We start from the raw sequence: 27,957 nt of genomic DNA, 5'->3' as shown, positions 1-27,957 counted from the left end.
CCCTATGGGGCAACAATAATAAAAATGGGTTTAACACCCCCCCCCTTCCCCTCCACTCTGCGCAAAAGTGGTTCTAAAGGCTAAACATTTTTTACCTTAAAATTCTCTGCATTAAATTAAATAATGTCCCAGCATTTGTATTGCCCCCTCACCTCCAGCCCTGTGCCCGTCTGCAATGGCTCTCTCCTCTCCTTTTGCTCAGAGGTAGCTGCTGTCAATCAAATCCTGTGAGCAGAGAGCAAGGGGCAGGGCCGAGCCACGCTGTGTGTGTCTATTGGGTGCGCACACCCTGGCTCAGGAGTGAGCCCACATGACTGCCCCCATAGCAATCAGCTTACAATAGAGGCACACAAAGAAAAGGAGCCAAGAGTGCCAGCAGGGGACCCCCAGAAGAAGAGGTTTGGGGCCACATTGTGCAAAACCATTTAACAGAGAAGGTAGGTATGGTTGGTCCTTCTGCAAAAATAAAAAAGGTACTCCTCTGTAGTTACATTTCTTTCAGAATCGGTAAAAAAAGAAAGCATTAGGATGAGCTTGATAACTAAGATATCAGGAAATGGCTGCTTCACCAGTCACAGAAAATAGTGTTAAATAGGAGGAGTTATGGAGCCCACACCTCTGCCAAATGGAACACAGCAGACCCTCTGTACACAGCCAGCCCACCACCAAAGTATAGCCAAGCTTCTGTGAATATCCAAATCAGGGGTTCCAGTATGACGCTGAGCAGGATACATAGCTGTGGCAAAATATATTCAGACTTTGAGGGATCTTGTATGGCATTACCAGCAGCTTTCAGACTCTGTAGGATTCTTCAGATTAGGCATCTTAACCCAACAGAGCTGGAGAGAAATGGCAAATCTCAAAGTGAATTTACTATATGTGTACAGGGGTGAACCCGAGTGGTGCCTTTGATTTGACTCCTAGAGGCAAGGTGTATACCCAGAGATTTGACCCTGTGTCTCTCAATGAATGCTGGGAGAAATTGGGTAACCTCCCTATTATCTTATGACATGTTTCCTTAATATCTTGCACTCAATGTCTTGTTTTATTACAGCACTGAAATGAGTCCTGTGTAGCCAAATCTTTCTCCAAATGACATGTATAATGTTCAATGAATGTACCTGAGTGTATTCTGACAGCTTATAAAACAAGATGTTTTCTTTTGTCTGTGCAGCGGATAAGTACAGCAAGTGGAGATGGAAGACATTACTGCTATCCTCATTTTACCTGTGCCGTAGACACTGAGAACATTCGCAGAGTTTTCAATGACTGTCGAGATATCATCCAGAGAATGCACCTCCGCCAATATGAACTCTTGTAATCATTTTCACTGTGGAGCCTGTGGTTTTAAATCCTTTGCCACTTTCTGTCTCTTTCCTCTGTACTGCTCCACACAGGGTGGAACATCCCTACAGCGCACTTTTTTTCTAGGCTTCTTTGCTTTTATTTTTTTTTTAAGATTTTTATTTTTTTTTGTTACCAATGTCTGATTTTCCCTTTATGAAAGAGGGCAGCTGAAGTCCTTGTACTATTTATTTTTTTCACAGGACACTTTTTTTTTTTCTAACCATTCCTTTGTATAATTGCTGCTCATTCCCCTTACTAAGGACCCTATTGGTCTCTTTCTAGGCCTAGATTATGGCAACGCCTGCACCTTTAGTGAATTTAGCAATTCTCACCTACACAGCCACCTGTGCAGAAGACAGGGCCATAAGCCATTTCTAAGTTCTTTAAGGTAGTATGCCCCAGACTATCACTTCTGCAGCCTTTCTGTAGGTACAAAAAACAAAATCACTGTACACCCTTTACTGCTAGGCTGAGCATGCAGTGGGTAGGTGATTCACTTGCTCTACAACCTTCTGCTAGAAGGCACTAGGGTTCCTCAGCTCACTAATCTATTTAATTTGAACTAGGACATATTTGAGAAGTACATACTGCAGACTTTCTGTAAGCACAACAGGATGATTCAGTAGGGTAAAGAGGTTTGTGCAAAGTACAGCAAGCCATAGCAACTTATCAGAATTCATCTCACTGATCTGATTGTAGTAAAATGAAATCCTATGGGGTAACTGCATTTTGCACATCATCATCATCATCGCTTTGTACGGCTTTACAGATTGAGCCAATAAGTGCATCTTTTAGTATGTGTTGCATTTGTGGCGAATAAGAAAGTCAGCATAGTCTGTTTTATATACCAAAAGATTAGTGCCCATTTGAAAGCGCTATCCCCAAGAGTTATGTGTTAATAATAGGAAGACTACAATTACAGGTTTCCTGAGGGTAGACAGGAAAGAAAACATTAGCTGTTTTTAGATGGGGGTACAAAATAAAAGTTCACTAGAACCCCCTATTTGTGGGAACACAAAACTGCACGAACGTCACATTACTCTTGTAACTATGAAGCCCATGTCCAGTGGTTTACACTGACTTTGACGTCGTAGCAGGATAATTCAGATAGTGTGGTTCCAAAAAGCAGTAAGTGATGTGAAACAGGGATTCACATTTAAATGAAAGTCTAAAAAAAAAAAAAAAAAAAATCCCTTTACATTTTAACAAGCAGCCATCTTGGATGTTCACTGGGGTGAATGGGACCGTGACCTAGGAGAGGTGTACTGACAGGCAATATCAAAACTCATAGTAAATATAAGACTGCACCTTTTAATGTTAATAAATATATGTATGATAGGGCAATGGACACCACCCTATTAGAGGTCAGGGTGAAACGCACTGATTGGGGTAGTGTGCTTTAGAAAAACCTCTTCAAATGAGGAGGGACAAACATTTGTTTGAGCAGTAGCTTTGCTTTAAGTGGCTCTCTGAACAAGAAAGGTTACCATTCCACTAAGCCTTTGGCTACCTCTGTTCTTTAGCATTATATTTTATTTTTATTTTTTTTTTACCTCTTTTGGGCTCATGCCCTTGGAGTGTACACCCATCTTTTAGATGGCACTATGCTCAGACTTATTCCTGTGTGGATTTTATTATCTTATTATAGCTATTTTTACTTTACCATGACACTGAAGAGTACTTGATGGAGGAAATAAGAAATAATGCACTTTGTATCAGGTTAAAAAAATGAAAAAAAAAAAAAAAGAGTAGATGAAGTTACACACAATGTAGCAGCACCAGAGATATTTATTATTGTCACAGATCTTTGCAATGGTGAGTTGCAGGTCAACGGAGTGACCTCAGCTCTTGAACACCTTCAGGTGGATGAGGGAGCTTGTGGTCCATTGCAGAGCAGCGGACTGCAAGTCTTTCGGTGGCGCTGAGTTTAAAGGACGTTCCAGAATCCATACATAGCGTAGGTTAATGAAGAAGCAAAGTCAAGCTTTTTTTTTTTTTTTTTTTTTTACATTTTTATGGTATATTGTGGCTAAGTGTTTCTGCACACCTCAGGCATTCAAACTGCAGCTGCTTTCAGCCTCTCACGTCAAGGCAGAAAAGAAAAAAAAAATGACCACCTGCACCGATATTATATGCTTTGTCCACAGATGATCTTTTTAGCCTTAGATCATTACTGGGCTTTAGTCCTTCATAGAGTTTTTTTTTTTTTTTTTTTTTATTTTGTTTAACTGCTGGTTTATTATAATGTACAGATGTAAAATGTAATATTATTTTGTACAACTTTATTGAAAAAAAAATAATACTTGTAGAAGATCTTTGTGCCTTGATTATGGCTGTACCTGTAAAATGAGCTAAGATGTAAGTATGTTTTTGATTGCGCTGTACAGCTTGATGTCAAACTTGCCTGCAGCTGTGACTGCAGGTAGGAACTATCTGTAGAATTTAGTTTTTTTTCTGGTTTATATAAAAGAAGGAAATGCTCTTTAGTACAAAAAAAAGAAAACAAAAAAAAAAAAAGTATAAATTATGCAAATTAACCACTTACCTTTACAAGTAAGGTCCTACAATGACCAGTTGTTGCAGCAAACATGCCTTTTTTTGTTTTCCTTCTGTTATATGTGCAGGCACGGGAAGGAGGTGAAGAAGTCTCAGCTTTAAAACAAAAAAAAACTAAATCTATTGGAATCCATTTCTTTGTTCATATTTGCAGCCTAGTGGTGTTTTAGTGGGAACCAAGGAGATTTTTTTTTTTTTTTTTTTTTTTACATTTCTTTTAGGAACTTTTTGATCATATTTGCATGGATCCAACATTCCCAGTATTGCCACAGAGATACTGTCAATGTTACCTATGGCAGCATCAGTTTAGGCTTGCTCCATTTATGGCAGCAGTGGATGTTGTGTAAGCCTATAGCACGATGAGGAGGGTAAACAAAAAGGTGGAAATCTTTGTCTAACCTGATAAATTTACAAGATGACATTTTAATTTCTCTTTTAATAAAGAGACACATTAGAAAGTTGGTTTATTTTAAATATTATAGAATTGATATGTGTGACTATTTCTCAAACTTGAATAATTTATGCAAATGTTCTCTAAAGAAGTTGTGGTACAATACTATATATAAATATATATATAATATAAATATACAAAGCAAGAACTGCTGTAGCAATAAGGCATGTCCTTTTTAGTAATTATTACACTGCTTTATATTTTATACTTAGGTGTTTTATGTATGTGAGTCTAGATGACCTGTGTCCAAGATAACCTGTACATTGTCTACACTTACTGTTAACAGCGGTAAAGACAAGCCTTTCTAGACAACATCACTTAAGATTTGTTGAATAATGTCAGTCCTCCAATTGCTGCCTTCCTATCCACTTGCGCAGTGGAGGTGCCACGCGATACCTTCAAGACATTGGACAAAGTTAAATTGCGTACGATTGTCTTCATGTCTACTTTACAGTTGTATAAGACTCTTGGAGAGACTTTTATAATGTTTATATTGGAGCCCCATATAGCAATCATCACTGTGTGGCTCACATCAGACCACAGAGGAATCACTACCAAAGTAAAGAGAGGGTATACTTAATGGGTATGCACAGGGATGTGTTCTGCATCCCAAAGTGATAAACCCTGTAATTATTCATTGTTCCTCTGGCCATAAAGTATGAGGACTGCTTGTCTGTAGAGAGACCTGTACACTTCATAATAGTGAGCAACATTTTTGTCTTGTGTTAAGCGCTCATGGATTTTTCCACCCCTGACCCCGTTTATGCCACTCATTTTGAAACAACCTTTGCCTTTCTCACTGAGGCTAAAGTTTATCAAACATCAAAATGGCATACATACAATAAATATCATAGACAATCATATTTATTTAAATTTAAAAAAAAAGTATAATTTTGAGCATTAATATCCAGGTTGGCCTGAGAAGTGAAATAAAAAATAAAAAAAAACAGAAGGGTAAAGTGTCCACAGGCTGACCTTAACCACACCGGGCTCATCTGTATGGTCCTGGAGGGGATATGGCTATCAAATCAATGAAGGATTTTTTTCTTTAATGTATAGGTTACAGTCACATATTGTACAGGTACATCATTTAATAAATATATATTTGGTAAAATGTACTGGTCTATTCTAGAGAACAAAACAAACTAGTGTTTTCCATACGGCATGGCTTGAGTATGGAACATGCCTCCTTTACACTGGCTTTTCCTTGGGCACGAAGAAGGATTTCAATGCATTTATTAGAGACAACTGGAACACTGCATAGAGAAACAGTAGCATGCTTGCTACAGAGTAGGTGTAGATGACCGTGTTCTCAGTTGGAAGGAAGCATTTTTCAAGTGCAAAGTCTTCAGCTGTGATCAAGCCCTGAAGAAAAAAAAAAAGAAAACGTTAGCAGAACATCCACTGTCGTTCATAACCCAGCAAAGCAATCCTCATCAAACGGAAAACACATACTAACAATTCACACAAAAACTGAAAGTGAACTGGATTTCCTTGGTTTTTAGTAGATATATCAATGCAGGTAATTTGTAAAGCACTATAGGGATAATATTTCTAAATAAAGGGTTCCTTTCAGGGAAAGCCAATGCTAATGACTGGTCCTGTCAGTAACCCCTACTTAGGGATTTACTTTGTGAATTGCATTCCAACATTTTCAGAGCATTTAGGGAAGGTATATGAAAAGGAGAACACAAGGCATCATTGCTGGCAAAGTATCCTGTTGTAGTAGAAGGAAGACTGCTATGGTTAACAGGCATTTCCTTGTTACAGAATAGTGTGTTCATTTGTGGCCTTACAGATCTGCTCAGAAAACACATTCAAAATCAAGTTGGTGGCTAAGGCCCGGTGTGGTCACTGCACACGATGCTTTCAGAAAAATGGCTTTCACATCACAATACTCAGGATAACCTTCATTTTAGCACAATTGCTGTGATAACACAATGTTTAAAAATCTAAATAAAAGACCACCAATAGTAGCATATTAACCTCATTTGTATAACTTTTAATGGGGGTGCAGTCTGCTTGATATTTATTTTTAAAGATACACACACAAATGAGATTTAATGCAAGTGATTAATGTGTGTGCTTGAGTTAAAAAAAAAAAAAACGTTCCTATATCTAGTTTGCAATTATATACATGGGGTAGTCCCAGTTGCATACAGTATAAATATATATATATATATTCCATGTTTGCGCATTCCATAATGGTTTTGCTTTACTGCTCCTTTAAACCATGCTCATCTAGAAGTTGGCTGATGCATGCGAAAGCTATGCACCATTTATGTGGCTGATTTCTTGGCAGACAATTATGAGAAAAACATATTCCTCTAGTGGCTGATCTACCATTACTTATATTTAATACAACAGCAACTAGAAAACCACGTTTGTAAAATTGGAAAGGTCTCATATATGAATTTTAAGTCAAACTTTGCAATAACAAACTATGGGGTATTTTTTATAATGCAATGAATGTGACAATCACTGCAGGTGTATTTTTTTTCTGATGGGTTTTAAAATTATAGAGATTGATTCACTGGCAGTGAATCAACTGCATTCACTGCTTTAACCACTTCCCACCCGGCCAATGCACATATACGGCCGGGTGGGAGCCGTCTACTCCTGATAGGACGTTCAGGAACGTCCATCAGGAGGAGCGGGATCGCGCGCGCGCGTGCCCGCGCAGCGGCGCGATCCCGATGCGCCCGTGTCACCGGGACACGCCGCATCTCAGATCGGCAGGAGGGCTCTGTGACTGGCCCTCCTGATCACATGACGGCCGTGTCCAATCACGGCCGTCATGTGATGTAAACAAACAGCCGGTTGCTAGGCAATCGGCTCCTCCTCTCCTCACACAGAAGTCATCGCTGAGGAGAGGAGAGCAGATCGCTGCAGCCGGCTGATGATCAGTGAGTATGAGCTGTTTTTTTACAGCTTTTTACTCACTGATCTTCAGTCTAGTGTAAACACGCAACACACCACACAGTACAAACACAGTCCCCACATATGTCCCCATAACACACATGTCCCCAAAACATACATGTCCCCAAAAAATAAAAACACATGTCCCTAATAATAAAAACATGTCCCCCACATATGTCCCACTAAAATCACTTGTCCCAATGATTATGTGCACACATATGTACGTGATCACCTGCACACATATGTACATGATCATTTGCGTACATATGTCCGTGATCACACAAACCAATTATTATACACTTAACGGATTTTTTTTTACCAAAAACATGTAGCAGAATACATTTTGGCTTAAATTTATGACAAAATTTGATTTTATTGGATTTCTTTTAAAATAGAAAAAAGAAAATATTGTTTTTTTTCCAAATTTCCGCTTTTTTGCGCTTATATCGCAAAAAATAAAAAACGGAGTCGTGAATAAATACCACCAAAATAAAGCTCTATTTGTGCGAACAAAATGATAAAAATTTCATTTGGGTACAGTGTAGCATGACTGCGCAATTGTCACTGAAAGCGCTAGAGCGATGAAAGCTGAAAATTGGGCTGGGAAGGAAGGGGGCGAAAGTGCCCTGTATTGTAGTGGTTAAAGAGAAAGAATAAAATATTTTCAGCATCTGAACAATTAGTGATGGTTCACACTGGGGCGGCTTCAAAGTCGCCTGCCTCTGAAGCCGCCCCATATAGCGTGACCTCAACGTGGCTTGCAAACAACTTTAATAGAAGTCAATGCAAGCCACTCCAAAGTCGCCCACCAACTAGTACAGGTACCCTTTTCTAAGTCGGAGCGACTTGAGTCTCTCCCATTAGAACAGTTCGATTGCACTGCATGGAACGCGACTTGTCAGGCAGCTAACAGGTTGCCCCAGTGTGAACCATCACTCAGGGAGATATTTATAAAGGATAAGTTCACCTTTTGGAACGTTACATGTTTCAGCAGCTGCAGCGCCCCCGTGACAGTGGCCAAGCATCTTCCCCGGGTTGTCCCCCGTCACTGTTTGAATTAGACGTGGTCATGCAGGGCTCTGCCTGCCCAATCACAGCATTCTTTCACAGCCCTCTGTGAATAGGAAACTACCTTTGTGGCTGTCGGCTTGTAGTTCTCAAACTACCATGGCACTGTTGAGCGCTCTGGTAGTTCATTAATTCTTCCTGTCAGTGTGCATCTGTCTGCCTGTACGAGCAGACAGATACACTGAGAAGTTTACAGGAGTCCTGCATGGCACCTGCAATCTGCTTTCCAGGCTCCAAGAAAAAAAAAATGCAATTTTTTTTTACCTACAAAAAGATGTGCATTGTGAACTGATCCTTTAAAGTCTAACTGCAGGTTTCTTGTGACTTCCTCTGACTGGCAGAGGTGGAAATTGTGATGTCTTCACCTGAATCAATCAGAGGAAGCTCTGTATTCATTGATGAAATACAAAGCCTCCTTTGAATGGCTGAGCAGTGGCAACTCAATTTTGTTCTGGCAGCTGGCCAAGAAGTCCCCATCCCACTGCCAGAACAGAGTGCTCTATAGAGTATGTAGCTGTCGCAAAACACACTGTTTATAAAGCACTCCCAGCGGTGCATCTGTAAGGCTAAGTTTACACTAGTGTGCTTTGTGCATTCCACATTTGCATGTATACAGCAGCCCATTCATTTCAGTGGGAATACTCAGGGAAAAGGTTCTTACAGCTTTTTCAAAAACAAAGCTGCACAACACTCCATTTTCTGAGGCATTGAGGTATCATTAGGACTTGCATGTGTTGGCATAAGAGCAGCGTCTATTAGCTGTGGGTACAGGAAAGTGTGCAATTTACATGCTATCCTGCACCCGCAACACTGTGAACCTAGCCTTAGTGAAGCAAATTGTTTGGACCAGCTTGGCCTAAACCAAGGGTACTTAACCTTTTGAAGAGCGAGGGCCACTTAAGTGATTTGGTAACTGGTCACGGGCCACAATAAAATAACCTGGTTCAACATTTCTTATTATCAACATTTTCTTCCTGTAGCTGCTGAGTGCTGGTGGGAGAAAGAGGAGGAGAAGCCAACTTTCAGCAGCTGCAGGAGGAAACTGGAGAGGATTGGTTCCTGTATATGCTGCCCCTCCTGTCCAAGTGTAAAAGAGAATGTCACAGGGAGGCTGCATGGGCCCCCTGGAACATGGATTGGGGACACCATTGCGACCTCTGATGCTATACCAGTAGTTTGTGGAGGGGGGTGGTGGTGGTAAAAACACATCTCAACTATGGGGTTTTACTGACCCTGCAAACCACAAATGTAATTGAGGCCTTCCCTTACTGTTCTGAGCCCCCTATAAGGCTGCTTTCACACCGATGAGCTGCAGTTAACCCACACCTGCAGCTTTCCCGTGAGTTAGCTGCACTTTGCCATAGACTTTTATTATATCGCACAATAAAACTCCCGCATTCAGGAGGTTTGATGCCAATTCAGAAAGCGCACCATACCCCGGGATATAATAGACATCTATGGCTCAGTGCAGCTAACCCGCAGGAGCACTGTGCTGCACCCACAGATCAGTGTGAAAGTAGCCTAATAGCTGCTAGAAAGGCATAGTGTATTTGGAAACGCTCCACTTGAGTCAGACGCCGACAGTACAGAGGAAGCATCGGTTTATGCAGCTCCTGCGCTCTCCACGGCCACCTGCTTCCTCCACTGCTAGTCCCAGCTTGGTGCACTCGGGTGGTGATGGGTCAGCAAGCCCAGATTGTGATCAACATGTTGCTGACCTAAGGCATGCACTTCACTGGTTTGAAGTCAGGGGCCCCAGGCTAAGCATCCTTGGCCTAAACAAACAATTTAAAAAGTCACAAGAAACCGAAGTTAGACTTTGTCAATCTATTTTATTTATGAAAACAGTACAAAGCCTAAGTGGCCTAGCCTACATGAGTAGGCACAGAACAAAACCAATACAAACAACAATAAAAGAAAAAACAGGTGCTGTGTGGCTCCTGTGATAAAAAGAATGATTGCAGGAGTAAAAGAAAATTGCCCGTCCTACACTAGGGTCCCCAGCAAGAGCCAGTACAGAAGGATATGGCCAGCCCTCCTGTTATCCCAGTAGTAAGTCAACAGGTGCTGTTAAATAGTAGTCATAGTTGCCGTAGAGGCTTCTCCAAGCTACCGTGCTCAAACTTTGTTAAACTTTTTGGGGTAGCCTGTTACTGTAGGTGTAAGTTGTAATTCACCAGCTACTTCCTAAATTAAATGGAGGGAGTAAAGGTTTTTTTTTTTCCAATGCTTTGTTATGGCCTTTCAGGCATAAAACAGCAATTGGCACAGAAGTGTCCTTTCTGCAACTGAAGGAACGAAGTCCTAAAACAAAAGACCCAATAAGCAAATCCAAGGGAATGAAGGAGGTCTGAGTGACTGCATCGATGTTACAGACTGTGTCAATCAAGTAATGAAAAATTACGGGACTTGTCCATAAAAAAAAACCTCTGTGTGGATGATCACAGCACCAGCAAGAAGAATAGATCAGTGGATTAAGCTGATGGAGCCTGTGTGGCGTGTAATATTCATAATGTTACATTTTAAATTGTATGAGCCGATCCCGACTGGACACGAATTGTTTAAAGGCTTTGTCCTAGATCTCCTTCCAATCCTCACTGTCCAAATCAGAAATGTCTACTTGCCATTTTTGCTATAGACTAGACAAATCAGAGATCGCAATTTCCAAAAGGTATAGGACAGAGATCAAATTCAGGAGTTGATTCCCCCCTGAGCAGCAGTTGAAGATTAGAGGAGGCCATATCTAGTTGACCCTCAACAAATTGACTCTGGAAGGCATGCAAAATCTGCTGATATCTGAAATTGTACGGGAAAGTGATATAGTAACTTGCGCAAAGACTATCGAAGGTCAGTTAAAGATGGTTCTCTACAATGTGTGCAATGCTTTTAATTTAGAATTTTGCCCAACACTGTGGGTGTGAGAGCATATAGAGGAGGGTCAGGGATTGTTTGTTCCAGAGGGGGGTATTCGGGGGAAATAGTAGACAGGGACACAGACTTTAGGACTTTCATGTATCAGGACATGCTTCCTGCATCAGAGGAGGAAGAAGGTCAACTGCAGGGCATTGATTATACAAAATAGCCAATCTAGGGGCTGGAGCCTCAGCTTGGGACTGGAAAAAGTTCATTGGGAGGCCATCAGGACCTGAGGCCTTACCATTAGGAAAGCATAAGTGAGGTTAGAGGGGTTAAAATTTGAGGGCAGGGAAGAGCTATGAAGACCAGTTTAACAGTTTGTAAATTCAGACGAAATTCCCCCAGGGGATGTAGATACGGAATTATCCACGGTCCTGGTAATAGGCCTGTCATGTTCAAATAATATGACAAGGAACCTACCACTTTTGTCCCCTTGTTAAAAAAAAAAAAAAAAAAAGTCTTGTTTAAGTTTATATAAGTCAGCCTTGGTGATATCAGTTAGGTGTAATTAATTCACATCATGCAGACATGAGCAGGTCAAAATTGTCAGAGGTGGGGGAGGAGGCATAGTGGTCAGCCCTGGCTTCAACTTCTGTTTGTGAGCACTGCATATTAAAAGGCGTCCATTGACCTCTAATGGACGCCTTTAAAGGCATCCTATACCAAGCCTGGAAAAGATGACCTCTCATTTTGGCCCCAATATTTTTGAACTCGTGGGAATACACTGTATGGCTTTAGGATGCAAGATCCAATGAGGACCCATAAATACACATGTCCACCAGAACACCATGGATCTTGGATTGCAGTCCAAAATTTTTATTGTAGAAAGATCACATCACAACATGGTAGGTGCAACGTATCAAATCCACGCAGGACCCCTTTGTCAGGCATATGATAGAGTGCATATAGTGAACACAGAATATAAATTAACTACCACTGATCAAAATCAAGGAAAACAGTGACCACCCCCCCAATCACCTGACCTCATACACCACTTTCCCACCAAAAGGAAGTTTTATACTGTAAAATAAAACCATATTTGGGTGTGTAAGGCAATGTTCCTATACATTAACTAAGCACCTCAGTGTGCAGCTCTCCCACAGCAATAGGGCACATCTCCGAGATGTGTACTGATCTTGGCACATAAACAGCGGGACCAGGTGTCCCAGTTACCTGGCAGCAGGGCCATGAGCCAATCACAGCGCACCACATAGGTCGCGCATTCACAATATGGACACACATGCCTGATGAAGGGGTCCTGTGTGGCTCAAAAATGTTGCAGCTACCCTGTTTCGATGTGATCTTTCTGCAATAAAAGTTTTGGAATGCAATTCAAGATCCATGGTGTGCTGGCGAACGAGTGTATTTATCTGTGATATATATAGTGTCCAGCTGGTGATTGCTGCAGCACCTACTACAAAGGAGCCTCTAATCCAGGAACGGGTGCGATGGGAATATGAACAAAACCAATGAGCACCCAGTCAACACAGATATCTGTTTCAGTATTGACAGGTCCTCGGCATCAGACCAGTGGTCAGATAGGCCACTTAGGACATAATAAAGCTCTTAAACATCAGACAAAAGGGAAGAATTAAATGCCAGATCAGCGTGGGAGGAGGTTTTGTGGGTGGTAGAGAAACAGGAGTATGTTCTAATAGCAGGGTGTTTCCACCAACAGACCTTAGTGAGATCCATAGCTAAAGTCCAAGTGGATAAGTGCCCAGCAAAATTTTTGGTGGGGGCAGGTCTGTTCAGGGTGGGTGACAAGGTGGTATTGAAATCACCAGTGAACAGTTTTGCAGAACATAAGGAATCATCCTCTCCAGGAGCACATATAAAAGAGCATCACAGAATGGAGGGGTAAGTAAACATTTCCAATTCCATAAGGTGAGCACCAAGATAACATTTCCCTGGGGTCTGTATGCACTTCCTCAACAACACAGCAAAGGGATTTGCTTGAGTTAGACTTTAAAGTGGAATGCCTGCCATAACTTTGTAATGAAGTGGGGAGGGTTTAGAGCAGTTTGCATTTATACCAAGCTCTGTCTATTTTTCCTACGACCCCAATTCTAAAAAAGTTGGGATGCTATATAAAATCTACATAAAACCAGAATGCAACCCATATTTTATTCACAATAGAAAACATAACAAACTGTTTAAACTGAGAGAATGTACCACTTTAAGAAAAAAAATAAGATCAAATTTGAAACTCAAAAAAAGTTGGGACATGGCAAAAAAATAAAATGGCAATGTAAGTGGTACTGACAAGAAAGAGCTGGGAGAACATTTTGACTGGCAGCAGGTTAGAAACATGATTAAGTATATAAGGGTAAAGTGTCCACAGGCTGACCTTAACCACACCGGGCTCATCTGTATGGTCCTGGAGGGGATATGGCTATCAAATCAATGAAGGATTTTTTTCTTTAATGTATAGGTTACAGTCACATATTGTACAGGTACATTTAATAAATATATATTTGGTCAAATGTACTGGTCTATTGTGGATAACAAAACAAACTAGTGTTTTCCATACGGCATGGCTTGAGTATGGAACATGCCTCCTTTACACTGGCTTTTCCTTGGGCACGAAGAAGGATTTCAATGCATTTATTAGAGACAACTGGAACACTGCATAGAGAAACAGCAGCATGCTTGCTACAGAGTAGGTGTAGATGACCGTGTTCTCAGTTGGAAGGAAGCATTTTTCAAGTGCAAAGTCTTCAGCTGTGATCAAGCCCTGAAGAAAAAAAAAATTAAGAAAACCTTAGAAGAACATCCACTGTCTTTCATAACCCAGCAAAGCAATCCTCATCAAATGGAAAACATGTACTAACAATTCACACAAACTGAAAGTGAACTGGATTTCCTTGGTTTTTAGTAGATATATCAATGCAGGTAATTTGTAAAGCACTATAGGGATCTAAATAAAAAGGGTTCCTTTCAGGGAAAGCCAATGCTAATGACTGGTCCTGTGAGTAACCCCTACTTAGGGATTTACTTTGTGAATTGCATTCCAACATTTTCAGAGCATTTAGGGAAGGTATATGAAAAAGTGAACACTAGGCATCATTGCTGGCAAAGTGTCCTGTAGTAGTAGAAGGAAGACTGCTATGGTTAACAGGCATTTCCTTGTTACAGAATGGTGTGTTCATTTGTGGCCTTACAGATCTGCTCAGAAAACACATTAAAATTCAAGATCGTGGCTAAGGCCGGTGTGGTCACTGCACACGATGCTTTTAGAAAAATGTCTCTCACATCACAATACTCAGGATAACCTTGATATTTATTTTTAAAGATACACACACAAATGAGATCTAATGCAAGTGATTAATTTGTGTGCTTGAGTTAAAAAAAAAAAAAAAAAACACCAACCTGTTCCTAGGTCTAGTTTGCAAATATATACACGGGATAGTTCTAGTTGCATAATATATTATATATACACATATAGACACACACACACACACACATATTATAATTATATATATTTATTTATTATACACACACACACCCCATGTTTGCACATCCCACAATGGTCTTGCTTTACTGCTCCTTCAAACCATGCTCATCTATAAGTTGGCTGATGCATGCGAAAGCTATGCACCATTTATGTGGCCAATTTCTTTGCAGACAATTAGGAGAAAAAGATATTCCTCTAGTGGCTGATCTACCATTACTTATATTTAGTACTATAGCAAATAGAAGACCAAGTTTGTAAAATTGGAAAGGTCTCATATTTGAATTTTAACCACTTCAATAGCAGGCCATAGTCAAATGATGTCTGCAGATGGGATCTCCCATCCTGGGTGGGTGTCATATGACGTCCTTGTTTTTTTTCCGCTCCTGCGGGCCCCCGGGGGTCTGCAGCACGGCGATGAGGAGTGTCCCTCAGACACAGCCCAATAAAAAATGTCTCTTTGAACACAACCGCTCACGTGGTAATCACAGCAGGTCACATGTACTGTCCACATGTTAGGGTGCACACAGATCGGGGATGAGGTTTGTCACCCTGACACAGCCCAACCCCGATCGCAGTAAAGAGCCAATGAAATTGGCTCTTCACCACATGGCCGGCTGTGTCCAATCATAGCCGGTCACAGAATGTCAACAAACCATGGTAACGAGATGTTACCGGGTTCTCCTCACACACCGATCGTGTGGGAGAAGGCGATTGCGGTAACATCTCATTACCAGTTACAGTGTACACCAATTGCACCCCTAAAATAGAGGACCTGTCACCACCCATCAAAGTGCCTATCACAGTCCATGTGAGTACCCATCAGTCCATAAGAGTATAAGATTGCATCTGGAGCCAGGTCAGAGGTCTAAGAGATCCCTGATGCCTCCATAAAGAGGACATGTCACCTGCCCACTGCTATCACAAAGGGGCTTGTTAGACCCTTTGTGATGGCTATAAAGTTAAATGAAATAAATATATAAACACAGGCTTTCCGATTTGTGCAGAGGGTGGCCGACGATCCCGGAGCTGATGCATAAGTCAGGATCTTTCCTGCTGGACTTTTGGAGTGCCCTCCAGCTCTCCCACTTCTTCAGAACTCTTCCGGCTCCAAGGTTGTTTGCCAGGCACCTTATCACCTTCGAGGGGTTTTGCTCAGAGACGTGGGCAATGCCCCACACACTTTCTGCTAACTACAAGTTGCTAATTACTCCTGCGGAACCTCATGTTTTGAATTGTATACAAAACTGGAAATGGGACTTAGGTAGAACTTTCAGCATATCACAACAACGCATCCTAAGGTTTACCTACAAATCTTCTATTTGCACGAAAGCACAGGAGACCAACTTTAAGATTCTAACCAGGTGGTACAGAACCCCTGTGAAACTAAAGAAAATATTTCCAGACACCTCTGATCAGTGCTGGAGATGCAAGGAGGACAAGGGCAGCATCTTACATATTTTTTGTACCTGCCCCAAATTACAACACTTCTGGACGGAGGTCCAACGTATCCTTCAAAAACTCACAGAACGCGTAATCCCGAATGACTAAGCATTATTCCTGCTTACAGAGCATCCAGAGGCCTTGCCAGATTACCACCATGCCCGGCGGGCTTGCACAAAGTCACCCTCCAGATTCCCACCCCCTACCTCCCCCCCCCAATCCCTCCCTTTCTCTGTCTTCTCTCTCTCTATCCTTTTTTTTCCCCTATATAGTTTCTTACTATGCTTTTTCTTGGTTCCACGGACCCGAATTTACGGGATCCAAACTCTTTTAGCATATTAAACTTAAAAATGGACTGGGTCCGGTCTGGGACTCACTGAAGGGTAACACACCTGCATCATTAGGATTGCATCCTGGTGCACATACAGTAACTGGACGATGCTTTAAACACACATCACACAAAATAAAAGAGGCGTCTCAGACAGCAAAATGTCATATTGTCCTTTGCATGTAGTAATAAAAGTCTCTCGTATACAACAGGTACATGTAATGTGATGTAAGATAACATAATTTGTGTCTGTCTTTGACCGTGTATATAAAATATATAATACAATTACGATAAAGAGCCATTTGAAGAATTTGGCAAATGCTACTATTTTTTCTCATGGCTTACCATTATTATCCTTCCAGAAAAATTACATTTTAGACTGTAGTTACTCCCACTTAAGTGTTTTATCCACCATTTGCAAACATCAGGCTGGGGGTGGTGCATTTTGACTGCTAGCTTTTAGAAACCACTTTAAATGCTCCTGGAAGGAGCAAGGTTTATGTTGTATGATGGTTGTAAGGTTCTGTTCATATGTCTTGTTTGTCTGTTTTGTTCGTTCATTTGTATTACTACTTGGGTATGAAAACAAGTTATTTTGTTTATACAGATATTTCAACAATACTGTTTTGGCAAAGAGTGATACTGGACCATATTGATTTAGTTTTGGTGTTCAATACCCATTTCTTATTTTAGCAAATTGTTATGTTTGTTTTGGTACAAGGTGTCATGTGCATATGATGTGGTTTCAAATATGCAACCCAAAAGGTCAAAGGTCTTAAAGTGGTTGTAAAGGCAGAATGTTTTTTATATCTTGCTGCATTCTATGCATTGCAGCAGCCCCCCTAATACTTACCTGAGCCCCATGTAGATCCAGTGATGTTGCAGAAGAGACTCGGCTGTCTGGGACTCTCCTCTCTCCCCCCCCCCAGCTGAGACAGCAGCGTAGCGACAATGGCTCCTGCTGCTGTCAAAGTCAGTAAGCCAATGAAGAGAGAGCAGGGGCAGGCCGGGCCGTGGCTCAGTGTCTGAATGGACACAAAGAAACTGTGGTTTGGCTCGGGTGCTCCCATAGCAAACTGCTTGCTGTGGGGCCACTCGACAGGAAGAAGGAGCGCCAAAGAAGGACCAGAGAAAAAAAAAGAGAGACCCTCTTTTTCTAACGAAAAAAACAAACAAGACTTTAGCATCACTTTAATGACCCCATTAAGAGACACACTGTGCTTGATGCCATTTTGTTTCACAATCCATTTATTATCTGTTGAAAACACACACTAATTCTAAAACCTGTAGATTTCTTGCTAAAGAGATTTTACAGTTTACGATTCATTCATATTATTCTGTTTATGCCTGGGGAGTTACTCTACTGGTACATTTAAAAAAAAAAGTTTTGTTTTCTTGTAGGCTGGTACAAGTGGATAAGGCGGGCAGATACATTTTTTATCTTTACTGTCTGCTACATGGTTTAGAATGCATCTTGGGTGTTCTATACATTCCTCCTAATCTTTTCCAGTCTTTATATACCTCTAAGATTAGATACACGCATACTGGATAGCTTCCTTCGACAGATTTATTTGCCTCAACTGTCTATGGAAGCATATTTTGTGGACTCCCCTTTGACTACAAAAAAGAGCAGCCAATTCCGAAACCCTCCTTGCTGAGGCTATAGCAACCAAGAACACTAACTTCCTTGTCAGAAGGACTAAGACAAAATTAAGTTCAAGTCCCTAGGGTTCAAAGGAGGTCTGACTAGCAGATTAAGGCGAATCACCCCTTGCATAAAACCCCGGACCAAAGAATGTGAAGCAAGTGGTCTTTGAAATAATACCGATAAAGTTGAGACCTGGCCCTTGATAGTACTCAAGGCTAGCTTCATCTCTACCCCTAATTGTAGAAAGACAAGAATTCTGCCTACAATATACCTCCGAGGGTGCCAATCCTTGGAGTCACACCAGGAAGCATAAGCCCTCCAGACTATAATATGTAGTTCTGGAAGCTGGCTTCCTTGCATTAATCAAGGTAAAGATAACTGACCCGGAATGCCCACGTTTCTTCAGAATGTGGGTTTCAATAGCCAAGCCATTAAATTTAGATTTCGTAAGGTAGGATGGAATATCGGCCCCTGTGACAGTAGGTCTGGCCTTAGTGGAAGGGACCATCTTTAGGATTTCTGCATACCAGGACCTTTTGGGCCACGCTGGGGCTACCAGAAATACTGGCTCTCGTTTCAGTTTGATCCTGCAAAGAAGTCGTGGCAGCAACTGAATAGGGGGAAATGCATAAATCAGTGAGAACTGATCCCATGGTCACCAATGCATCTGTTCCGCATGCGAGTGGATCCCTCATCCTGGACATAAAGTTGACCAACTTCGTGTTGAACCTGGACACCAGAAGATCTATGTCCAGAGTCCCTCCCCCATTTGTGGAAAACAGCCCAAAAAACGTCGGGGTGAAGAGACCCTTCCCCCAGGAGCAACTGCTGGAGGCTCAAAAAGTCCACCTGCCAATTCTCTATTCTCGGAATGAAAACTGCTGATGGGCAGAGAGGAATGTTCCTTGCCTAGGTTAGGATATGGTTCACCTCCCTCTGTGCTGCAAGACTCCTGGTGCCCCCTTGGTGATTGATACAAGCCACAGCTGTGGAATTGTCGGATTGAATCCTGACAGGACAACCCGTAACCTGAATGTCCAGGCCTTTAGAGCCAGACCTACTACCCGGCTCTCTAGGATGTTGATGGGCAAGGTCCTTTCTGTCCTTGACCACTGTCTTTGGACAGTTGTCTTTTCTAGTACTGCTCCCCAGCCTGAAAGGCTGGCATCTGTTACCAACTTCCAGATAACTGGTCTGAAGAATTTTCCTTTCAGCATATTCTGGGTTAGCAACCACCAACTGAGGCTTTTAGACACCCTTAGTGACAGCCGCATTGGCAAGTCTAAAGCTTGAATAGCCTTGTTCCATGCAACCGGGATACTGTTTTGCAACAGTCTTCTTGAATGGAACTGGGCATAGGGAACCGCTTTAAATTAAGCCACCATCTTTCCTAACAACCTCATGCAAAGGTGAATGGAGGGATCTTTTTGACCTGACCATCTGCACCAGCTTATGGAGTTGACCTTCGCCAGAGGCAACAACACCTTCTTCTGGGCTGTGTCTATGATCAGACCCAAGTACTACAGCCTTTTTAGTGGTTTTAAGGAAGACTTCTCTAGGTTGAGAATCCAACCTAGACTTTTCCAGGTAACTGGTTGTAATGCATACACTTTGCTCCAAACGAGCCACCAACTGGTCTTTTAGCAATAGATCGTCTAGGTACACCGAGACTGTTTTTTTGTTTTTTTTAACATAAAGTTTTTTATTAAATTTTTCACAGTACATGTCAGAACAGTGGTACAATCTCAACAATGAATATTATAGCAGTTGACAGCAGTAAAACAAGAGAAAGAAAAAATCAAATATAGGTTAAGCAGCATATCAAGATACCTGATTACAGCATACAGTTAGGCAGTGTTTCCAATAAGCCAGAATTGCACTCAGAGAGCAAGAGCCGTGGGCTACACATCATCACAGGTGGGATACCAACATCTATATCAAACACAAAGCATTCCTACGCGACTGAAAGGGCATACAGAATCCCCGGCCCTCCCCACCACCACCACCTTCCCAGCTAGAGATTCCTACACCGTCTGGAGCTCAGGGATTAAGGGAGTGGTCTTTCTTTGATCCAGGGGCCCCATATCTTATCAAATTTGGTGGGACAGTTCCTTCCTAGGTACGTCAGCTTATAGAGCGGTAAGGCCGCATCGATCAGGGCTCTCCATTGGGGAACCGTTGGGGGGCTAGGGTCCTGCCATTTGATTAGGATAGCTTTCCTAGCATAAAAGGCCAAAAAAAATACAAATTGTTTTTAGCCTGCGGGGCCGGGAGCGTGTCCACAATCCCTAGTAGAAGGGGTAGTGGATCACAGGGGACATCGAATCGGCCTATAGAGCCGATCTCCGACGCCACCCCCCTCCAGAAGGCTTGTATATGCACACAGGACCAGACAATATGGAAGAACGTGCCAGAGGCCAAGCCACACTTAGGACACACACCAGTTCTATTAGGATAAATTCTGGCTAAGCGGTCTGGGGAATAGTAAGCTCGGTGGATAAATCTAAGTTGGGTGTATCTGTGTCTAGAGGAGATCATGAGGGGTAGATATTGCTGGACACCCTCCTCCCAGTCATCCTCCGCTAATTCCGGTATATCCCACTGCCATCTGATGAACAGCCGGGAGACAACAGATGTATCAATACTATTTAAAACAGCATATAGGGTCGGTAGCGTTTTTTTGTCATTCGGGAGGGCCAGAATTGTCTCCACGGGGGTTGCCTCCAGAGTAATAGCACACGGAAACTGTGCACGGTAGGCGTGCCTGAGCTGTATGTATCGAAAAAACATGGAGTTAGGTAGCCCGTGCCTACATTTCAGTTCATCATATGAAAGCAACCCCTGCGGGGAGGAAACATCTGCCAAGGTTTTGATACCACTCCGGGCCCACAACATCGGGTCTGGAATGGTTCGAAAGTGGGGCAGCCGTGGGTTCCCCCACAACGGAGTATCGGGGGACCAACTATTCGGTTTCCCTATTTTAGCCCTAACTATATCCCAAACCCTCAGCGTGGTCCGCATCGAGGAGGTAACCCCGGGATTGGACTTGGGGCCTCTGTGGACCAGACTCCGGAGTTCGGAATAAGAGCCCAGGAGTGCCGCCTCAAGGGTAGCCGCAGGGTTCGCCGGCTCAGCCGACAGCCACCACCGCACCGTCACCAAGACCGCGGCCCAGTAATATTTCACAAAGCACGGTAAAGCCAAACCCCCCAAGGAGAGTGGAAGCTGAAGGGTGCTCTGCGCTATCCTCGGGGTGCCACTGTGCCAGATAAAGGAAATAATCAGACTATTTAACTTCCGAAAGAAAGCCTGGGGAATATGCACTGGAGTCTGCCGAAACAAATAAGTGAATTTGGGCAGGACCGTCATCTTAACCAAGTTAACTCTACCCACTGGAGAAAGAGGCAAAGTCTTCCAGCCCGAGCACTGTCGCGTCAGTGAAGACAGAACCGGGTCAAGGTTAAGGGGTATGAATCGGGACAGGTCTCTGTGGATTATTACCCCCAAATATTTAAACTGTGTGACCAGTTGAAGTGGGGCGCTAGTCGGGAGCCCAGCCTCCGAGGGGTGAAGAGCAAACAGGACAGACTTGTCCCAGTTCACTCGTACCCCTGAGTACCTGCCAAAGGTATCAATAAGGGAGAGGGCTTCCTCCAGTGACGTGGACACCTCCCTAAGGTACAAAAGTGTATCATCAGTATAAAGGGAAATTTTCTCCTCCACAGGGCCCAAGAGGATGCCACGGATCGCCATGGAAGATCTAATCATGATGGCCATTGGTTCTATAGCTAACGCAAAAAGCGCCGGGGGGGGGCGGGCATCCCTGTCGAGTACCCCTGCGGAGGAGAAAAGGAGGAGAGATGACCGATCCCGTGCGCACTCGTGCCCTAGGGGCACCGTAGACAGCCTTTACCCAGGAAACAAATCTGGGGCCAAAACCAAAGCGGAGCAGAACCCCCCAAAGATACTCCCACTCGACAGAGTCGAATGCTTTTTCAGCATCCAGGGAGGCTACAGGGAGGAATCCCATCGAGGCCCGGAGTTTTCCCCGCCTGGAGTTCCCCCAACGCCCGCCGAACCTCCTCTTCCGTTATGGGGGCCTCCAAGGAGTCCCGGTCCTCAGGAGAGAGAGCAGGGAACTGTATACGGTCCAGGAACCGGTCAAGGTCTGTTTCCGAGTAGTCTACTCGAGAGCTATAAAGATCGCTATAGTAGGAGGCGAACCGGGCATTTATGAGTGAGGGGTCCACCAGCACCGTGCCATCCGGGCCCCTAATACGGGCAATAGAGGTGGTAGGCTGTTGCTCTCTAGCCAACCAGGCTAACAAGCAGCCGGTTTTCCCCCCCTGCTCAAAAATGCGGTGCGTCTGAGCCAGTTGTTGCTTGTGCGCCCCCGCCACCCTAATAAGCATCACCTCCCTGTAGGCCGTTTGCATGTCTAAATAGGTAACGGGGTTCTGAGTGGAGGCGAAATGAGCCTCCAGCTCCCTGGCAGACGTCTCAGCCTCCGCCAAGGTAATCGCTGAGTCGTGCCGGGCCCTGGCTATAGAGGATTGGTATGACCCCTAATATATGCCTTAAACGCATCCCACTCAATAAGTGCTGAGGTCGAACCCGCATTCGTCAGCCAGTAGGTCTGAATATGTTTAGAAATCTCTATCTCCACCAGTGGATCAGAGATCCAGTATCTGGACAAGCGCCATATTCTCTCCGTGGGTGGAGTCAGCATCTGAAAGGTGCATAGCATGGGGGCATGATCCGAGATTGCTCTCGGAAGCATGTCCACCACCCGCACCCGTGAGAGCATCCCGCCACTGACCAACACCAGGTCAATCCGTGACATAGCTCGATAAGATGTAGAGTGACATGTGTAGGCCCTCTCCCCCGGGTGTCGCCACCGCCAAACATCAGTAAAGCCATACAAGTCCGCCCATTTTGATAGCGGGGAGTCCTCTCCACCCCCCCAGGGACAGCCTATCCAGTGCAGGATTTGGAACCATGTTGAAGTCACCCGCGATAAGAATGTTATCAGTGGGGTAGCTAGAGATAAGGGGAACCAAAAGCTTCAACAGAGCAGTGGTAGCCGGTGGTGGAATATAAAGGCCCACATTTACCATTTCCACCGTGTCTATAACAGCATGTAGGATCACATATCTGCCCCCCGGGTCCAGCTGCACACTTAATATTTCACACGTTAGGGACTTATGTATCAATATGCTAACCCCTCGGGCGTAACAGGAATAAGTGGAGTGATAACCCCTGCCCACCCACTGCCTCCGCAGGCTCAAGATCCTACGAGATGCGTTTCCTGCAGGATACACACATGTGGGGTATGCTGCTTAAGATAGGCCCATACCAAGGAGCATTTCAATTTATCGTTCAAGCCCCGGACATTCCAGGACAGCAGCCTCATCTGAGTCATAGCGAGACGTGCCGCAAATGAACGCCCGAGTGGAGACAGATGTCACTCCGCCCCCTCCCCGGCACCAGTCTGGAAGCCCAGACCGCCAGCAGCAACCACTGCCAACGGTGGGGGTCCCACCCGAGAAAGGTACCACTATAAAACCATTCCAACATGTACATTAATGTAAAACAAAACAACCCAAAACCACCCCCCCTCCCCCCACCCTGCACTGCCGTTGGGGAACTCGGAGTGCCCATTCCCATAACCAAAACTCAGCTCAACCGGAACAAATCAGGTATAACTCCTGCGGGGGCCCAAGGAGAACCAAGAGGGGTAGCCCGAGGTGGAGCTGTAAGCCAAAAATTGCGCGGTCGCTGACGTCCGCGCGACACCAGCCCCAGCCCGGGAGACCAAGAATAAAAGGCCAGCATAGACAGACTCATGAATCAGGATCACTTGACCAAAGTCAAGGGCACACGCTTAAAAACATTACAGTAAATTAAGGCATAGAACATTAACTGCAGCATAGCACTCCATTTACATGAAGACTCGGGTAACGTTGAGTATACCCCCCCACCACCCCCCAGCAGTGTCCAGGACCCCCACTGGGCAGCGAGTCCAGTCAGCTCCAAGGCCCATCACTAGTAGAAGCCAGGATCTGGGGAGGGGGGAGAGGGGATGAGCCATGATGTCTCAGGCAGGGGGACAACCGACCCAAGTAGTAGAGCTCGAGGCCCACACATACCGGGGCCTAAGGCACACAGTCCTCCTCGGCAGAATGGTACAGCAGAGGAATCAGTAAATAAGGGGAGAGGGGAAAAAGAGCAGGAGACATCATGGAACAACAGTAGAAGCACAGGTTGTAAAGGGCACCATAGTTACCGGGGCCTGGGTAGAGTGTCCAGCCAGTGTGAAGCCTCTTCCGGCAAAGTAAAGTAGCGGGTGGACTCCCCATCGAAGGCGGGCAGGGAACAGCATGCCATATTTGATGTTTTTCGCACGTAACTGGGCCTTGACATGGTCAAAAGTCTTCCTCTGCTGCTGGGTCTCTACGGAGTAGTCCGGAAACAGCATGAGACGGGCGTTGGCAAACCGTAGCTCAGGGATTTTCCGCGCCTTGCGGAGGACCAGATCCCGATCCCTGAAGTTCAGTAATCGCATAATAAAGGTGCGGGGAGGGGCACCAGGCGGTCCCCGCATGGATGGCATCCTGTGGGCCCTCTCCACCGCATAATGGGGAGAGAACGCTGCTGCTGGTAAGAGAGTGCGGAGAAGATGTTCAGCGAAGGTTGCAGGGTCCTGTCCCTCCTCCCCCTCCGGTAGGCCCACCACGCGGAGGTTGTTCCTTCTACTCCTATTTTCACTGTCCTCCGCTCGGAACTCTAGCGCCCGCACCCGCACCTGAAGAGTATGAAGGGAGGCACAGTGGTCTCTGAGGGCATCTTCGGTGTCACCCACCCTCCGCTCCACCTCCCCCACCCGCTCCCGGAACTTGTCCATATCGCAACGGACCAACCCCACATCCGTCTGCAGGAGGTCAATTTTTGCTGTCAGTGTCATTTTGCACCCTCAAATGGCCTGCATCAGCGCTTGAAATCTGTCCTCCTCCACGGTGGCCGGGTCCTGCGGTGGGGTTTGAGTCACCATGTTGGCGCCAACGGGCGGGGGTTGCTGCTGTTGCACGTGCTGCGGGGACGGCACCGGGGCAGAGGAAGTCTTCCATCTGGAGCTATGCTTACCCCCTCTCATGCCCAAAAGACCAGTTCAATAGTGCCAGGACTCAGATGTGGGCAGAGGAAGACAGTGCCGCATTGGTGAAACACAGATGCTAGTACAGGGAGGCAGTTCAGTATCACTATGTCACGTGCAGAGGCAGAGGCAGAGAGGCAGAGCACAATGACCCAAGCAGGAAGAGAAAAAACACATGTGAAGAAAAACCTGGGACCTGGGGGGGTACAAAAACTGCGGATTCCTTAACCTTCCTGGTCCCTTCAGGGGGGAGAAAAGCATGGCAGATCTCTTACCTCACGAGGAATCCCCTGTGCAAGCTGCTGCAGCCACACACAGACTGACACTGAGCTGAAGTGAAGACAACAGATTAAGGTATGTGCAAATACTCCCTCTAGTGGAGAATTAAGGCATGACAACATTTTTCCCTTAAAGAAGAAAACCATAGGTGGACTTTATAGTTCCTAGGCTTCTTCCCTTACCTTATCCCTGCCGCAGGATTCTGCTGACTGACCTGCTGACTGCGTTTAGCAAACCTTCAAGGACCGGGTCCCTTTTTATTGGATTTCCACTCCATTGGACCTGTAAAAGCACCCCACCAGGAAAAACTTTAGGTAATGTAGCATGACCGAAGCTCTGGGTCCCGGGGTCCAGCCCTGCAAAGAGAGGTGTTAGAGGCAAAACTTCGTGCTTGGTATACGAGGCCAAGGTACCATCCACCTTGGCCACAGTGGCACTTTGGATGGATCCGGTCTATGGAGGCTATTTAAATCCAGCAAGGATCCCTCCTGGAGCTCCTCAGAGCACATCTTCACTCGTGACCAACACCTTAGTCACTGGCGAAAAAACTCCTGGTAGGAGGAGGGGTTGTATAGTGAGTGAACTTCCTGTATTGGGTATACCAGTGTCCATCACCTGAAGGTGCCTATATACCCACTACCCATAGTGATTACTATGGTGCTCTGTGTCCCATGATGTACAATAAAGAAAATCTATGCTTCGCCCCCTGGATCCACTTTTTGAAATGTTAGAGGGCTTTTTATCCAACTTAAAGGTGGTACAGCAAATTATTTTGGGAATTGGAGAAAGACGCAACCTAGAATAGCTTTAACAACACTCCAGTACCCTTAAGATCTGAGAGGTCATTCATCCTTATGTAACTAAAAACTAGTTTGGGTTCCTCCGCTTGAGCCTAAAACTAACCATAGCCAAGGCAAGGGAAAAAAAATAAAAAAAATAATAAAACCACACAATTTACCCGTTCTCTGACAATCCTGAATGGAAGAATGGAAGGCTCTTCTGTGAATGAACAGCTGACTAGCATTCTCACTAATACTCATGATAAAAAAAAAAAACACCTTTGGGACCTGTGGCTCACAGGGTGCCCATATCACAAGGTACATTAGGGGTTAGTATAGCCCCCCCCCCCCCCCCATGTGATTAGCTTTGGAAATTTGAATGTTGGAAGTGTTTGAAAAACATGCCAATGAATTCATTATACAAAAGTTAACTCCTATATGGCAAAATGAAGCACTTCCTGAATTCATGAAATTGCAAGGTTTTCGTGGTTTGAAGACGATTGGCTTAACAATGGTCACACAATTATATTCAGGGAATTGATTTCATGTATTTCAGCAATTACAAGTGGAGTTCAATCTTCATAAGAATATTTATCAAGATTTACAATTGTGCCAATGCGGCCGTGGCTCAGTTTGGGGCGTGAGGGCCAATGGTTGCTGAAACATTAGATAAAGTGATTACCGTATTTTCCGGCGTATAAGACAACTTTTTACACTTAAAAAAACTGGGCAAAAAGGAGGGGTCGTTTTATACGCCGAGTCAGCTGCTGGGATGCCTTCTGGATGTGCGGTAATACTGTATGTAGCTTCGGCTACATACAGTATATACCGCTGAGCCAATCCCAGTGAGTGATGTATTCAAATGAATAAAGAGCCTGCTCGGATTGGAGTAACAATCTCTGCCAATCCAAGCAGGCTACACACAGTAGCCTGCTCGGATTGGCTTTGAGAGTCAGAGAGGCGCGGGCTGATGATGTTACAGCCTCTGCCAATCCAAGCAGGCTTTGTATTCATTAATAGAATACATTGCTCTCCGTGATTGGCTCCAGCACCAGCAAGAAGAAAGAAGGAAATGGCTCCAGCAAGAACGAAGAAGAGGGATATGAAGCGTCGGAAGCCTCGGAATGGCGGGGTCATCTTTAACCGATGAGTACAGGCAAAGCCTTTTAAAAACATGTACAATTAGGGGGTCATTTTACATGCCGGGTCGTCTTATACACCGGCAAATACAGTAATTTGAACAATAAAAGTTGGATATCATCCTTTTTATGCATATTAAATAAAGGTTTGGGTATTGCCCCCCTTAGATCTAAGGTTAAATGGGAAGATAATATGGGTGATATTTCAGAGGAAATATGGAAGGAAGTGCTTCATAATCTTCCCTCTGTTTCTCTTTCCCCTTCACATAGACAATTACAATTCTTTATCCTTCACTGAACATATAGAACACCAGCATTCCTCTATTCTATTGGTCAGAATGATTCTGCAAAATGTAGTAAATATGGTAAAATTTGTGAGATACTGGGACGAGGTCAGTTCTAAAAGAAATGAGGTATACAATACATCCATTAGTAACTCTCTACATTTTTGTTTGTGTTAAGTGTTGTTTGTGTTAA

General features: G+C 44.1%; 2 protein-coding genes across 10 annotated transcripts in view; one reads left to right on the top strand and one right to left on the bottom strand.

Annotated features, from left to right (window-relative positions):
• Positions 1-5,468, top strand: part of GNAL (G protein subunit alpha L) — a 433,000-nt gene extending 427,532 nt beyond the window's left edge. For all 4 annotated transcript variants that reach the window (XM_077492425.1, XM_077492427.1, XM_077492426.1 and 1 more), the window contains one exon: positions 1,175-5,468. In XM_077492425.1, the coding sequence (XP_077348551.1) occupies positions 1,175-1,321 (147 nt within the window). In that variant the 3' untranslated portion in view covers positions 1,322-5,468. The remainder of the gene's footprint in view (positions 1-1,174) is intronic.
• Positions 3,544-27,957, bottom strand: part of MPPE1 (metallophosphoesterase 1) — a 92,486-nt gene continuing 68,072 nt past the window's right edge. For 5 of the 6 annotated variants that reach the window (XM_077492429.1, XM_077492434.1, XM_077492433.1 and 2 more), the window contains one exon: positions 13,366-13,994. In XM_077492429.1, the coding sequence (XP_077348555.1) occupies positions 13,821-13,994 (174 nt within the window). In that variant the 3' untranslated portion in view covers positions 13,366-13,820. Of the gene's footprint in view, positions 5,720-13,365; positions 13,995-27,957 lie in introns of those variants that run through there. The other variant, XM_077492430.1, reaches the window with a different exon arrangement.

Source organism: Lithobates pipiens, unplaced genomic scaffold, assembly GCF_037356315.1.
Source record: "Lithobates pipiens isolate NorthernLeopardFrog02 unplaced genomic scaffold, aLitPip1_a1.2 Scaffold_19, whole genome shotgun sequence".
Lineage (NCBI taxonomy): Eukaryota > Metazoa > Chordata > Amphibia > Anura > Ranidae > Lithobates > Lithobates pipiens.
This window is presented reverse-complemented; position numbering and strand designations above follow the sequence as displayed.